Consider the following 17,339-nt stretch of genomic DNA (forward strand, 5'->3'; position numbering starts at 1 on the left):
ATAACTGATTTTAAGTTTGTGAATTTGGAAAACCAGGGAGAAAGAGACAGGAACAAATGAAAATTAGACAAGAAGCAACAGAGCTGGAGGCAAATGGAATATTGCGAGTGGCTACCATTACATGCCTCCCTGAGTTGTTCTGATTTTCCTAAACTCACTTAAATGTTTTATTGAGAAATTTACATCTACAGGATTAAAAAACATTTGTGGATGGCAATGAATCCATTTATAAAAGCTAAAGTTCCCCATGAATCATTGTTAAATGAAAAATATCGTTTACATAACCACTTCAATAACATTTTCCCCATAATTCTCTTTTTATGAAACTGTTCTTACACACCTAATCAAACTTAAAAATTCTACTGATTCATTGAAACTGATGTGAATTACCTTCTGAAATTCAAAGTCCCTAGCAAGCACCTGGGATGACTTCTTCCTTGCAAAGAATAGCCCCATTTCATGCGAGCTGCTGCCAAGCAGAGGTTAATAAAACAGTACCTAAAAGTAAAATAATTATATTGTGACTAAATGTGAAGAAATAAATTTCAACTGAAATGTCACATCAATGAAAAAATAGGCAATGAAAGGACTATACAGTAGAGTAACTTGCAGTGTCTGCAACGAATCCGACTAAGTGAAGTCCTTTTCACATACAAAATATTTGTATTTTTTGTAGGAATTGGTTGATTTTTTTAACTCAAAAAATACAAAAAATCCAAATTTGCAGAAACATCACTCACACAAAAAACATACCCAGAATGCATAAACTCTCTTACACAAGATACACCACACCAACCTGAATAGTTCACACATGGAATAGAATGGAAAACTGCATAACCATCTTCGCATTTGCAGACAGATACATTTATAGTACAGCATTTATGCTTCAAAATAACAACAGATTCCGGACTGTGAGCATATCTGGAGCGTAGACTGGACCCTTACAGGGTAAAAAGATATATCTATATATATATGTATATAACATCGCTATGCGGCAATGTGAGACCATTATACTGTATCCAGGTAAGTAATGTCTGACTGAATAAAACCTACCAAAGAAAAAAGGCTTTAAAATTCTCCCAAAGTCCATTGAATCCCTGACTTACATCAACAGATGATTTCAACAAACTAAAGTAAACCAATGACTGACAAAACAAGTAATTTCCTCCTAGCAGCTAATTCTGAAATGAAACCATTTTTTGCTCCACAAAGGGGCTCATTTGAACATTAGTAATACAGTCTGTTAGAAATAACTTCATATGTTTTGGAACATGGTCTGAATTTTCGTGTCAAGTGCCTTTACTAAGAGGCGTTCAGCATCCCTAAAACTACTCTTGTTGCATTCGACACGAGCACAGCTGAGGGAATGGTAGCTGATTCTACTGAAGAACTGAGTTAACAGATGGGGTATCAACTCCAGGTTATTTTTCTTTGCAGCAAGAAACAGTGCATTGTGCAAAGTGTCATCTGTGAATATGTCACGGGTCAGAAGAGCTCTAGAAATCTGCTCGTTACTGCCCCCTGCCGCTATAAGTATTAAAGTGCCATTTAAAGTTGGAGCATCAAATTTACCCTTTTTTAACATCTGTTCAAACTTGCTGGTCTGTCCCTCAAGTGCTGTGTCTACAAGGTTCACGTTGTAGTTAGTTTCCTCACTGAACATACCAAGAAGGTCCTCTACTCGTCTCCAGTTTCTCTGGTCAATCATATCAAACAACAAGTCATTTAGGCTTTCATTCTTGTATCGGAAATCCTTGCGCAATATGGCATAGACTACTTCCCATCTACTCAGTTTGTAGGCCTCACGCAATATAGGGACATACTCTTTGGAGGTTAAAACAAAGTCCTTTTGAAGAAGTTGCTGTACTATGTTCCACTTCTGAGCATCTTGCGCTCTCGGAAGGAGGTAAGCTACTTCCTCTCGACATATTTTGTCGTGAATCTTCAATATATCCTCGACTAGACCCCAGTACTTCTTGTCGGCAGCAATCATGATGGCAGTTCGGTACACTCCTGGAGGCGTCTGAACACTGATAGTGAGATCTAGGTGGCACTGCAAAAGCAAAAAATAATTATACCGTAAGTCTGCAAACTTAGAAGCAGTGATTCCCAACCTCTTGCTTGCAAGCACCACTGTGATCTCCTGGGGTCTGGCAGTGATCTTTCACAGTGGTTAAAATTGTAAGTATCAGTTCTTGCAGGCCTAAGTCTAAGATTTGATGCTCATGACATAAAACTCCCGACAAGTTATTGAGCAGAAACTGCTGATTATAAATGCCTACCCAGGCACAAATGTCAGTGCTCCATTAATGTTGGTCACAGTTTTCTGTTTTTTTTTAAAGGTTTCAGCTGAACATGTGAAAAAAACCTGTATAACTTGTCTACGGTACAAAGGATGCACAACTGAATTCCCTGTAACTTTTTCGTCCATTGCTAAGTGTTTCAGTTCCTTAATCAGTTATTTTAACTGTAGTTTCATTTACAACAAAAAGCTGATCTTTCTTTTTCTTTACTTTCTCCTTGTATATCACATGAGACTTCCGGTAATGAGCAATATATTTATTCAAGAGGCAAACTTCTGTACTTCACTGTGTGGTGCAAAGTTTATCTTCAAATGTTCAAAAGAATCTGAAATATTCATGCATGTGAATTCTTTTCTAATATTCTTTTCTTCTATCAAAATACTATTTCCTTTAAATGTGTAATATGAATATTACATAGCAGTTAGAACAACATATTTTACATGTCAGTATTTGCGATAGCAGAACGGGAATTTTGAAAATTTTTTAAAACTTACTTGGAAAATTTTCCAACACATAATTGGTTCCTAATTAATTATTCAATATAAACAAATCAAATGCATTCAATAATGATTATGGAATCTTAAAGAGGCAACATATATTAACTGTAAATGCCATTATATATCTTTGCAGTATATATGTAAGTAGTCAATGGTAACAACGTGATAAGTATTTAAGGGGAATAAGATCTGTAAATCTTCTGTGCTCATAATCTAGAAGTTTTTATAAATCTTAATGTCTTGATAGTGGACTACTTTACTGCATTATTTCCATACATATGGTGGTGTTCTCATAACTACCCAAAAAACCACTAAGTACTCATCATTTTCAAAAGGTTGGGAACCCCTGACTTTAAAACATGGGATACTTAGGTCATTCAGTAAGTTAAAACTACAAAGTAAACACATACCTAACAACATACGACTTCAGCTATTAAATAAAAGGAACTTCAAATTCATTACTAAGCCGGAATCAAATCTATGAACCTTGAAAGAAATCCATTGTCCACTCCCACTTCTTATATGTCAAATACCATACTGTACAATACAAAAGAACACAATTTGACGAACCATGAACCCAGAAATATCAATGGAATTAAACTACAAATATGAACAAACTTCCCGCTGTATTCCTTCTGAAGGGAATTCAAAGTAATATTTATATGATACAGAAACTGCATGTTCATACAAATCCATTACTCAAGATGCTTTATTCTCTGCAAAAATCGTCCTAGTCATGTGATTACTAAAAAAAAAAAAAAAAAAAAAAAAAAAAAAAAAAAAAAAAAAAAAAAAAAAAAAAAAAAAGGGGGGGATGTGGGGGGAAGACTCCTATTGCTATTTCCAACACTCATCCCACTGAGGATGGGAGCAGGGTACAGTCTTTTATGTTTAGTGGGTTTGAATGAAACAGTTTATATTGCAAAAATACGGCTTGTTCAGTACGACACAATCATAAGACACCAAAATCACCATTCATGACAAGAGGATGAAAGAAACTCCTCCAGATGTAGTAACTCTGATCTAAGAGGCTGACATGTTCCAAGTGGGCACAGTGCTCCTGGTGGTTCAGTCTGACGTGAAGTATTCCTAGCTGAAGTGGGAAGGGATCCATAAGCCTCAATAAACGCCTTGACCGCAGGGATGACTTTGCCACTTGTGATTTCAAGGGTGCCATAGAAAGGGTAAGTTTGGAAGAGAGAGGAGTATGTAGCAGTTCTCCCAATATGGCCATATGCAACCATAGGATTCAATTAACCCTTAACGCCTATTGGACGCATTATATGTCGGCTAAAATTGTCTGTCGGGTGCTAATCAGACGTACGGTACGTCGACAACAAATAAGTTTTTTTAAATATTCACGGAGAAATAGTTATAGGCCTAGTTTGCGAAAAATTTGAAATCACGCGCCTTGAGGGATGCTGGGAGTTCACAGATCAAGCTGTTGTTTTGCTTACAAGCATTACCCAGGCGTGCGAATTTCTTTCTTCTCACACTAAAAAGCACCAGCGACGCATCTCAGAAATTCTTTTGTCTCTTTGTCGTAATTTTTGCACTGTTTTATATTAGCCGTTACATAGAGTTTTATATATGAAAATGTGCGCAATTTCATGTAGAATACAACAAAAAACAACCCATGGTTGTAGCTTTTATCAGTTTTGAAGTATTTTCATATAAATCACCATAAGTGCCAAATTTTCAACCTTCAGTCAACTTTGTCTCGACAGAAATCGTCGAAAAACGCAATTGTAAGCTAATTTACCATCATTTTGCAACAAATTGGAAGTCTCTAGCACAATATTTTGATTTATGGTGAATTTAAAAAAAAAAAACTTTTACCTTACATCCGCACGGTAACTCGGCTGAAAATCTCAGAAATTCTTTCGTCACTTTGTCGTAATTTTTGCACCGTTTTATATTAGCCGTTACATAAAGTTTTATATTTGAAAATTTGCGCAATTTCATGTAAAATACAACAAAAAAACAACCCATGGTTGTAGATTTTATCAGTTTTGAAATATTTTCATATAAATCACGATAAAAGCCAAAATTTCACCCTTCGGTCAATTTTGACTTGACCAAAATGGTAGAAAAATGCTATTGTAAGGCTAAACTCTTACATTCCAGTAATATTCAATCATTTACCTTCATTTTGCAACAAATTGGAAGTCTCTAGCACAATATTTCAATTTATGGTGAATTTTTGAAAAACACTTTTTCCTTACGTCCGCGCGTGGTACCTCGGCGGAAAACCTCAGAAATTTTTTAGTCACTTTGTTGTAAATTTTGCACAGTTTTACATTAGCCGTTACATAAAGTTTTATATATGAAAATGTGCAGTAATTTCATGTAAAATACAACAATAATCAACCCATGGTTGTAGCTTTTGTCAGTTTTGAAATACGTATTTTCATATAAATCACCATGAGTGCCAAAATTTCAACCTTCGGTCAACTTTGACTTGACCAAAATCATAAAAAAATGCAATTGTAAGCTAAAACTCTTACAGTCTAGTAATATTCAATCATTTACCTTCATTTTACAACAAATTGGAAGTCTCTAGCACAATATTTCGATTTATGGTGAATTTTTGAAAAACTTTTCCTTACGTCCACGTGCGGTAACTCGGCCGAAAATCTCAGAAATTCTTTCGTCACTTTGTTGTAATGTTTGCACCGTTTTATATTAGCCGTTACATAAAGTTTTATGTATGAATATGTGAGCAATTTCATGTAGAATACAACAAAAAACCACCCATGGTTGTAGCTTTTATCAGTTTTGAAATATTTTCATATAAATCACAATAAATAGAAAAAATTTGGCCTTCGGTCAACTTTAACTCGACCGAAATTACAAATTTTTAACCAATTTGTATTTTTCATAACTTACAAACCTGAGGTCTTAACATTAGGATAAATACTCAGCACCAGCTGGAAACCAGTAAAGTTTAAAATAATTGTGTACGCAAGGGACTATTGGCATCTGTGCTTGGTCATGAGACATGTGGAGCCACCCACATACCCCTCATTAACTCGTGACCCCGTTAGTTATTCTCCCAACCCAGGTTAGTTGATAGAAGGGTGGTTAGAGGTGGGCCTTTGCATGTTAAGACCTCAGCTTTGTAAGTTATGAAAAATATAAATTGGTTAAAAATACCAAATTTGTAACTAATTTGTATTTTTCATAACTAACAAACCTGAGGTCTTAACATTAGGATTTACTAGCGCCAAGCTGGAAACCGGTAGAATTAAAATTACACTTGTGGGATCCAGGGACTATTGGTATCTATACCAAGTCACGGGGCATGTATACCCAGAATGTCCACGGCTACCTGTGACCCACCAGTTATATTTCTAACCCAGTTTAGACTGCTAGAGGGGTGGTTCGAGGCGGGCCTTTACCTGTTAAGACCTCAGGTTTGATTAGTTATGAAAAAGACAAATAGTTACAAATTTGGTATTTGTTCATATACGGAACAAACCTTCGGTCTTAACATTAGGATAGACTTACTTATTGGAGGGAGGTAAGTCTCTACAACTGACTGGGAGTTTGCCACCTTATCCATTTCTGCATATAGTATAGGGAAATTCTAAGAGAATGGACAATGAACCTAGAACCAAAGATATAAGCGGATCTATTGGTTTTCCCCCACTGGGTGTAGATACCATTCTATTGTTTACTCTTGTCCCTTGCAACTGGATCCACCTTCACCCCTCTTTTCCCTATTATCTATCTAGAGGGGGGTGTTGCTACTGAAAAGTATATCATAACCTAAGATAGCTTCACAGTATGGCTGACCACCTCACCTGCATCTAGTCTGTTCCAGCACATGACGGTACTCTCCTTCATATTGCCCGTAGTTAAAGGAGTAGGAAGAAAGTAGTAGGGAAAAAAGACCAGTCATCCCATTCATTCTACTTTCATACCTTCATCTTAGACTAGACACAAACTGACCCGCCAGGGGCACTGGATGAGCTATATCACTTGTTGGGCCGCCACCACTGGACCCAAGGAAAAAGTGTCCAAGGATCTATGGGCAACGTCTTTCAAATAAAATGAGGTGAAGTTGTTTGGCGTTTCCACACACCAGCTTTCAGAATTCTATCCACAGACATTGTTTCTTAAATGCCCAGAGAAAGCCCTCAAGCCCCTGATGTCATGAGCTTTAGCTCCCACCTGGCTATCTGACCCTCTGTCTCTGCCAATAAGCATCTTGATCATCTCCTTACCAAAACGATATTGTATTCCTGGACACTTCCTTCTTGTTCCGTCCTGTATTACGAACAACCTCCGGCACCCCGGCCGGCCTGAGGTGCCTTGTTCTCCTTAAGTACTCCCTTAGTGCCCTGACGGGGCACAGGAGCATCTCATCTTTGTCATTGTCTACAAAGTCTGCCAAGGAAGGTATGGTAAAGGAGTCGAATCTGCGTCTACTATTGTTGGTTTTGGGTCTTGGCCACGAATTCTGGGACAAACTCAAATACCATTGACCTCCAACCTCTCGAGTGCTTTATGAGATATGACAAAGGCCATGTAGCTCCCCCACCCCCCCCTTTTTGGGTTGAAGCCCAGGGCCAATAAGAAGACTGTCTTCAGGGTTAGGCTCCTATCCGTGGACTGCCTTAGTGGTTCGTAGGGAAGTTTTGTCAGCTACTCAGTACCCTGGTCAGATCCCAATCTGGGGGCTTTTAGCTCCTTTGGTGGGCATGACTGTTCAAAGCTCCTCATGAGCACGGCCAACTCCCCATGAAGTACAAATGTTCCACTCCTTTCATTCGTAAGACTGAGGCTAGAGCCGCCCTGTACCCCTTCACTGCAGATACAGACATATGCTTTTCTGTTCTGAGATATATCAGAAAGTCTGCTAACTGCTGAATAGTGGTACCGAGTGGAGACAAGTTCCCTCTACGACACCAATCACGTATGCTGACCACTTTTCCTTGGTATAACTGTCGCAGATGATTTTCTGATATTTCCTGCCATCTGAGTTGCTGCTTTCTGTGAAAAACCCTCTCGCTCGGAGGAGATCTTGACAGTCTCCACACCCGTGAAGCGACAGGGACTTCACCGAACTGGTGGTACCTCTCCATGTGCGGCTGACACAGTAGGTTGCTCCATGGGGGTAGCTCTCTCGGCACATCTACTAGGAGTTCCAGTAGGTCTGAAAACCACTCTGCTTTCGGCCATAACGGGGCTACCAGGGTCATCTTGAGGTTCTGAGACCGCATTACCTTGTTCAGAACCTGACGGATTAGACAAAATGGAGGAAATGCGTACACGTCCAGATTGTCCCAGGGGTGTTGTAGCGCATCTTCTGCTACTGCCTCTGTGTCTGGGACTACTGAACAATACACTTCCAAATTTTTGTTGTACCTGGTTGCAAATAGGTCTATGATCGGTCCTTCCCACAACATTATGGCATCCTGTCCACTACCTGTTGGTGCAGGGACCAATCCGTTCCCAGAATCTGATCCCTGCGGCTCAACTTGTCGGCCACTATGTTTCTTTTTCCCGGAATATACCTGGCCTTGATGTCTACCAGGTTCTCTACAGCCCACTGATGAAGTTGAACTGTCATCACGTGTAACTGCCGAGAAACTAGGCCTCCTTGCTTGTTTATATAAGCTACTACTGTGGTGTTGTCTGACATCAATACCACTGAGTGTCCCTTTACTCTCTCCCTGAATTCCTGTAAAGCTAGAAACGCTGCTTTTAACTCCAGCACGTTATATGGAGTTCTCTGTCCTTGCAACTCCATTTTTTGCTGACACCATCAACTCCTCCCATATGGGCTCCCCAGCCTTCTAGTGACGCATCCGAGAACAGCAAGAGGTCTGGAGAGGATTGTTGAAGGGGGACACCCACTGTCAGATTGTCGTCGTTCACCCACCACAGCAAGTCTTTCCTCACTTCTGCTGACAAGGGAATTTGCTCGTACGGGTGATCTACTATTGGCGACCTAAAACTCCGGTGACACTCTTCCATCTTCACGTAGGGACCCAAGGTGTAGTCTTCCTTGTGGTACTGACTTCTCTAGGAGGGTTAGGATTCCCACAGCACCACCTGCCACTGTCTTGCTGGCTGTGTCTGTTTTCCCAGAAAGGCATTCACCACTTTGCATTTCTCTATTCTTTGTCTGTCGGGAATACTTTGGCTTCTGTTTTGTGTCCTATAACCCATTCCCGATACTCCAAACGTTGACTTGGATCCAACTGCGACTTCTTCTGATTTACCACAATACCTAGGCTGTGACAAAGCTGGCAGGAGGGTCGCCCTGTCCCTAGTAATTTCTCCCTGGACTTTGTTATCACCAGCCAATCGTCCAGGATATCTTATTAGCCTGATCCCCTGACGCCCACGTCAACTGAGAGTGACACTTGTAAAACTTGAGGAGACGTTTGTCAATCCGAAGCACAGGACCTTGAATTCGAAAGCTTTCCCTGCAAGACTGAAGCGGAGAAATTTTCCTTGAAGACTGATGGACTGGTATCTGAAAGTATGCGTCCTTTAGATCGACTGTCAGCATAAAGTCTCCGATCCTGACTGTTGTAGAACCGTTTTTGGAGTTTCCATCTTGAAACTGGTTTTCCTTATAAACAGATTTCAGTGTTGACAGGTCTATTACTGTCCTCCACTACCCGTTGGCTGTTTGGTACCAGGTAAAATCCTGCTGTAGAAGCTTTTGACGGACTGCATACCTGTTGCACAGCTCCTTTTTCCATCATCTTCTTCACTTCGTCCTGAAGAATAATGGCCTTCTGAGATTTGTGGGCATAAGCGACGTGGGGTAATGGCTGATCTGTCAGGGCGGGGTTGGGGTTACCTCGAAACGGGATCAATACCCGATCCCGAGAACATCCCCACCCACTGCTCTGCCCCTAGTTCCTGCCACACCTTCCAGTGATTTGCCAGGCAAACCCCCCACTGGTGTGGCCGAGTGATGAGAGGCGCCCATCCTATCTCTTGAGCCTCTCCCTCTTCCCCTACTGTCCCTTCCTCTGTTGTTTCTATTGTGAAAGGGCCGATGAGTTAGCCTCTTTGAGGAAGAGGGTCTTGTGGCTCTATTAGGGATGTTATGTCTCACTGTCTTCTTTTGAGACATTTGCTGCTGTCTTCCCTCCAAAGGAGTAGCTTGACTGTTAGACGTTTTCCTAACTGCCTGTTGCACCAACCTATCGTTAGTGTCCATCCTTCTTCTATCTATCGCCTCTTCCAGTATGACCGCTGGCAACAGCAGTTGCGACTCCAAGATATCCCCATTCCTCATTGTTAACAGGGAATCCAAATCCACATTGCGGCTTAGTCTAGCCAACGCTGCATCTCTCCTCATTAGCAGGATATTTTGCCCAACATTGGCACTTACGTTTGTCAGGTACGCAATCGCCTTGGAACCTGACTGTAGTAATCTAATGAACAATGATTCATCCACTACTTTTCTTGTTACTTCCGAGGATGCAATCTTCGCCACTGCTGTTGACCAAAGGTCTAACCAAGAAGCAGCCTGAAAGACAGAAGAAGCTGTTGCTTCTAACGTAGCAGCCTCTTGGTACGTCATCGAAGGGCACTCCATTTTAACCTGATATAAGGTTAATCCAGGCCTTAATCTTACAACATTAGGATTCACTTGTCTAGACAGCAAAGGGACCTTCGGTGTCGTATAATATTTCCTTTGCTTTATCATTGGAGGGGGGATAAATTTAAATTATCTATTAGATCTTAAGGAATTATCCCTTCCTGCAATCTTTGCGTTTACGTGTTGCAAGACCGACTCCGCATGACTCGAACAAGGCAATTCATACGACACCTTGGTATCCCTTTTTAATCCAAATGCCATGTCAATTCCAGGCGGAAGCATACTGGTCGGCGTTTCTGTCTTCTCCGAAAAGTTATTGAATTGACGAATCAAATCAAGGCCAGAAACTCTTGGTTTTCTCCTTCCTCCAGCTCTAATGTACCATTCTCCGTCACAAGGGATGTTGTCTCGCCCCTATCTTCTGACAGACGGCCCGGAATTCCACGGCCGCCTGCCCCTACGGCCGCGGTCTCTTTGATCTTTGCTGGCCGCTGTTGGCTCGATCCCGGATAGTCAGCAGAGGAACGAGAACGCCTCACTCTTTCTCTGCTCACAGATCTAGAGCGAGAATCTCGTCTAGATCTCCAAGATGAAGGCTCCCTTAAGACAGATATAACTTCGTCTCTATTAGTATTGATATCGTTTATGAGCGTCGGAGAACTCGGCCTCGACCTTTCATCCAGACGGACACTGCCTTCCACGAATGTATCCGCCGAGGTTGCCAACTCCTTATTTTTTGTACTTTTAATAGGAGCCTATCGTCCTTCGTACGTATTTTGAACGGCCTTACGGGCGAAACTGGGACCTGCATTCTATCCTCTGCTGCACCTTTCGCCGCCAACGTCGATTTTACCAGCGGTATCGTAGTTTTTGCGATCCGAACTGGCAACTCCGCATCGGCCGCTAGTCCGTCGGCCGTCGCCTCTCTCGCTTGTTCGGATTCTTGCGAACGGCTTCGTCTGCTAACCTTGTGCTTAATAGCCACTGACTTCCCAACTTTCCTGCTGACTTGGATATGACAGTCTTGGTCTGAAGATGAGGAAGAATTGATTCTTTTCCTCTTAGCCCGAGGATCCTTCAGGAACTCCCGAATCCTCCTCCAACGCTTGACTGACGCTCGCCGTGACGTTATCGGACTTAGCGATGACGCCGAACTAGAGGAAGAAGACGAAGAAGGTGAATCACACTTTCTTCTTGTCTCTCTTATTCATTCTCTTCTCTATATCCTGTAATTTCTGCATTACAGTTTGCATTGACGGGTCAGAAGGCGTATTAGCGTCTGGGTGCAGCGAAATAGGCCGAGAAGCAGTCTGTGACGTCATCACGCCTGCCATCTCGGTGTGTGACGTATGTTGTGACGTCATCCCTCTCGTAGGGAGAGACTGAGAAGTTTCTGCTGGCAACCGCACGTTTGCTGCCAAACTACCTCCCACGTTCTGCATCGCTGTAAACACTGAGTTTGATGGCGTAGCCGTGGCATTAATTCCCATAAATTGCAAGCCTGGGGGACGAGGAACATTCAGTGCTGCCGGACCCTGCTGGAACCGTGACGCCATATAATGCGCAAGCAGACCATCCAAGGTTGGTACGCCTGGTAGGCCTAGCGCTGACCACTTACCATCCAACCTATGCACTTGGAGAGCAGGAGCCTGGAACAAAGATGGCGGATCTCCCCCTCTACTTGCTGGGAACAAAGGAGAGTGCATATTATTCATAAAATTACCCAAGGCCCCTCCTGACGTTTCCGATACTGAACCGCTAGGAGAAACCGAAGGGGTATGAGACAAATCAAAAGCAGGTGGAGAAACATATGGAGCAGCCTGGTTTATTGCCAATACAAAAGAAGCCGGTAAGGTTTGGTCATCCAAAGATGGCGTCACCACCTTCCTTTTGTATTGGCTTTTCTCATAGAACTTTTTCCACTGTTCCACCGACCAACCGCGACAAACAGAACTTGGATTAGTAATCGTACATACGTTTTCCCTGCACCTACTACACGTTGGATGAGGATCCCTCGACACCGAAGTTAGGAACCTAGAACATGGAAAGCCACTGACTCCTGGGCATTTCCTTTGTCTCCTCTTCGAAACGGTAGACGATCCCGAAGTTGAGGCAAAATTCTCCATCATACCACTTATACACTCTTCACTCACACTGAGCACACTCGGAGAAAGAAAAGGTAATAAGAAATGAAAAATGAAATGGATAAAAAAACGGGCAAACTGAAAAACCAGCTTTAAATCAGATAGACAGTAACACGTCTTATCTTAAAGGCGGTAGGAAAATAACTGGTGGGTCACAGGTAGCCGTGGGCATTCTGGGTATACATGCCCCGTGACCTGGTATAGATGCCAATATTCCCTGGATCCCACAAGTGTAATTTTAATTCTACCGGTTTCCAGCTTGGCGCTAGTAAATCCTAATGTTAAGACCGAAGGTTTGTTCCGTATATGAACAAATTTGTCATTTGTTCATATACGAAACAAACCCTCGGTCTTAACATTAGGATAGACTTACTCTTGGTGGGAGGTAAGTAATATTAACCAACTGGAAGTTTGCCACCTTTGATCAGTTTTCTGAATACCAGAATTCTACGAAACAGCTGACCAATATTTCCAAATCTAAGACATATATGAATATCATAGAGTCAGACTTCTGGGTTTTACACAATGTCATAGTTCATTGCGCCCAAGGAAGATAAGAAGATCTGTTCTCCTAACAAACCAATTCATCCACTCACGTAGGTTTGTTATCATTCTTCTCCCCCTTGCTAAAGAGAGGAATGTCCTGCTACTAATAGGTATCTTGTACCTTGTCCGTTCCAGCTTATGATCGTACTCTCTTCTTACTGCCCTAAGTAAAGAAGGGGACAGAAATTTGAAAATGAAAGAGGCCAGTTAACTCCTCCATTTCACATTCATACCATCATCTTAAGATAAGATACCAACTGACCAGCCAGGGGTACTGGATGAGTTATACCATTTGTTGAGCAGCCACCAAAGGACCCAAGGAAATTGTGTCCAAGGCCCCCTGGGCAACCTTATATATATACAGTAATTGAAAGTGGGTTTTCATAACAAAGAACCCACTCTCAAATTTCAATGAACAGACCGACACTTCCTTAACATTGCTCCATTTTGATCTTCCATACAGTCACAGACCAACCGTCACGATCATTTTAGCAGATATGTTCTTAAATGCCAAAAGGCCCATATTCCTCTGATGACCTTCTCTTCTGTATAACCTCATTGGTACAACTTGACAAACAAGGAGTAGGCTTGACCGATCACCTCTGTTTGGCCTGTTCCTTTACATCTACCACCTTTATGTTCTAGGTGACGTAGTCCTTTCTATAACCACAGAGTACTTTGACAAGTCAAACCTGGCCCTGCTGAAGGTCTCTCACACATTCTCACACCGTACTGAGCATGACTAAGAAATGTATCTGTCATCATGACCTGTGCTGCATTGACTCATTATCCCAGATTCCGGGGCAAATTGGAACTAATGTTCCTAACTACTTTTGAGTCTAGGTCAAAACCCTGGTTATTGACTAACTACTTTTGAGTCTAGGTCAAAACCCTGGTTATTGAGTACTCCCACTCTACCAAAGTCAGAGGAAGACCCCCATCCACAGTCAGTTTCCTGTAACGTGACTGATGTATGTGCCTGGTGGTAGTCCGTCAAGTCTACTCTGATACAGAGTATGTTTTCACTTATCAGATCAGAGTTCTTATGTGCCCCATCCAGTTCACTGCTAAGGTTCATCTGAAGATTACTCAGTGTGAAGCGATATTCACATGTCTGAGGTGACACTCTACACCCAAAAACTTAAGAACTATTAGTTCCAAAAGGGATACTGGTCAACCTCCAGACCTTGAGATATAAATTCTACCTATCGGAGGTGCCTCCTCCCAACACGAACCTGGTAGCGATGATTGTGCTACGATAAACTTTATCAGTCACTCATCCTGGGTCCTCCTTAATTACTGGAACCCATCCTTCCGTTCGGGACATGGCGGAACAAGTCGAACCTAGAGTTTGTGTAACCTACAGGTTGTTCCCAGTATCGCAAATGGAATCCTCAGGCTCCTAGAAGGGTTAAACCCGAGACAGCTCTTACATGGTTTTTCCATTATACGAGTTCCTCTCTGGACGAGTGGTTTGTACACTTATCTGCCAAACCGGTGGTCCGAGGTCCTACTCCCATCTCGGCCAACACAGAATCAGAGAAACTTATTTCTGGTGATAGAAAATAATTTATCGATATAGTGCGGTTCGGATCCCACAATAAGCTGCAGGTCCCGTTGCTAGGTGACCAATGGGTTCCTAGCCACGTAAAAAATATCCAATCCTTCAGGCCAGCCCTCCGCCCTAGGAGAGCTATTAAACAGCTCAGTGTTTTTGTAAAAACTAAGATACACTTAACTTTTCCAATTATATAAACTATATCATAGGAAAAACCCCAGGAGAATGTCCTATGATAATACGTATATTCTATTCAGACCCGTCCCCATTATCCTCCTGTCCAAAGAATTAATCTGTTAACAGGATATGGCTTATTTTGCCACAAGTAATGTTACTTCGCAACCACGAAACACCTTATGCGGTGACTTGTTACAATATACGGCCATATGTTCAATATGCTACCCTGCAAAGGGAAATCCTATATTGCCAGAAACCATCATGGTGCTATTCTCGAGTAACCTAGCCCAGAATGGTACCCAACGTCACTTCACCCCATCTCACTCTTGAAGAATGGGAAACTCCCCACTTTCCCCTCCCAGATATGATGAGGTTCTAATTCCTTGCTCTAGCCAACTGAAGCTCGAACTCTCTATGTTAGGTTCATGACTTCAATATAGAAACTAGACCAGTATGGAAGAGACCCATCTGCAGATTCCAGTTTAACCTAGCCAACAACCGCTTGGACTAGTCTAAGTAGGTATAGTCAATTAAGAATTGACTAACTTATTTCAAGTTGGCAAGACCAGGTTGACCCTGGCTTGGTTAGGTTAGGCTATGTTAACCCTTCCAATTAGTCTAGGACCCTGGTTTGGTTAAGTTAGGCTATGTTAACACTTCGAATTGGGCTAGGACCCTGGTTTGGTTAGGTTTGGCTATATTAACTCTTCCAATTAGGCTAGGCTAACTCCTCCATCACTTACGGTAGGTTAAGTCCATCCGAGATGTGCTCTTAACTAGGCTAGGCTAGTATAGACTAGCTTAATCTAGAAACTAAATGACTTAGGTTAGGGTACAGTCGTTCAAGAAAGTTTGGGCTATCCATGCTAGGCTACAACCACAACCTTCTAGGCTGAGGTGGTAAAAGTGTTTCCAATGGGTAGCCTAGGCACTAGTCTATGCTCGGCTATACTTATAACCTTACTAATTCACCCAACCTAAGATAGTAAAGGCATGTTCAAGCAGCCAGACCATGTTAAGTCATCAACCCACTGTTAGGCTAAGTTGACATAGTTAGGCTAAAAGGTATGACCCAATTATCCTAGCTATAGCATCTTAGGTTACAAGTGCCCTACTTAGGCTTGGCTACCTCAAGTGGCGAAAAATGGCGTTCACCTCTTCCTTTCGATTTTTAAGTTTCCATGCGATTTCATTAAGAAAAAAGGTTCTACAGTACTTTCGAAGGAACCAAGCTTTCGATTAACTTCAACTACTTGTGTAAGAGTCGAAGCGTTTAGCCAATATTCTTATAGGAAGAAACCAGCTTATACCAACAAGTATATAAAACTTGGGAATTCTTCTTACCTGTAAAGGTTTGAAGTTTTCTGGAGTCAACCCAAAGTATGCTAATTCCCACCATTCAGGCTGCATACGATTACTAAGAGATATCCATATACTTCCATCAATCCGTGCATTTTATGTGTTGTAAAACGAACTCTACATGACTAGAACAAGGTAATTCATACACTTTCGTATCCTTTTTCAAACCAAACATCATGTCAATCCCCGGGGGAAGCATACTGGCAGGTGTCTCCATGCTCCCCGAAAGGTTATTGAATTGACTAATCAAATCAATCACCTCCGCATACGAAGCCAGAAACTCTTGGTTGCCTCTTCCCTCCGGTTGTAACGCACTGTGTTCAGCCACAGGAGACGTTAACTCACTCCTACCCTCTGAAAAACGTCTGGGTGGGTCATGACTGTCCGACCATACAGCCTCGGCATCTTTGATCTTTAATGGCCACTGATGGCTTGATCTCGAATAGTCAGTAGTATTTGAGAAGGTATCTATTTGCATGCGACATGGCCGTCCGACCATACGGCATCTTTGATCTTTAATGGCCACTGATGGCTCGATCTCGAATAGTCAGTAGGATTTCAGAAAGTATCTATTTGCGTGTGTCATGGCCGTCTGACCACACGGCTGCGGCATCTTTGATCTTTAATGGCCACTGATGGCTCGATCTTGAATAGTCAGTAGGATTTGAGAAGGTATCTGTTTGCAATCCTATATACAAACATGAAAGCAATTTTATCATATTGCATGACTCTGACATCCAGAGTCCATGGAAAACATTTGTAAAAGCATCGGCGTATGTATCAAGTTCAGCAAAGGCATTGTAGTCTCTCTTAGACTCTTTGTAGTTACCACTGGCAACTCCGCGTCGGCCGCTAGCCCAGCGACCGTCGACGCTATCGCTCGTTCAGACTCTTGCAAACGGCTTCGTCCAATTGCTTTGAGCTTAAGCTTACCAGCCACTGACTTTCTTGCTGATTGGGCTGGACAGTCCTGGTTTGAAGATGAAGAAGAATTTACTCTTCCCTTCTTGTCCCGAGGATCAGTCACGAAATCACGTATCCTCCAACACTTGACTGGTACACTCAGTGACGCCATCGAACTTAGCTACAACACCATCTAGAGGAAGAAGATAAAAAGTGGACGACTCACGCCTTTTCTTTTTGTCTCTCTTAGCAATTTTCACCTCTAGATCCTATTTATGC

At 42.1% G+C, this 17,339-nt stretch overlaps 1 protein-coding gene across 1 annotated transcript in view; it reads right to left on the reverse strand.

Annotated features, from left to right (window-relative positions):
* Positions 1 to 499: 499 nt before the first annotated feature.
* LOC135203198 (uncharacterized) overlaps positions 500 to 17,339 on the reverse strand; it is a 50,342-nt gene continuing 33,502 nt past the window's right edge. The window contains exon 4 of the mRNA XM_064232982.1: positions 500 to 2,053. Coding sequence (XP_064089052.1) covers positions 1,256 to 2,053 — 798 coding nt within the window. The 3' untranslated portion in view covers positions 500 to 1,255. The remainder of the gene's footprint in view (positions 2,054 to 17,339) is intronic.

Source organism: Macrobrachium nipponense, chromosome 11 (assembly GCF_015104395.2).
Source record: "Macrobrachium nipponense isolate FS-2020 chromosome 11, ASM1510439v2, whole genome shotgun sequence".
In the NCBI taxonomy this organism is placed as follows: Eukaryota; Metazoa; Arthropoda; class Malacostraca; order Decapoda; family Palaemonidae; genus Macrobrachium; species Macrobrachium nipponense.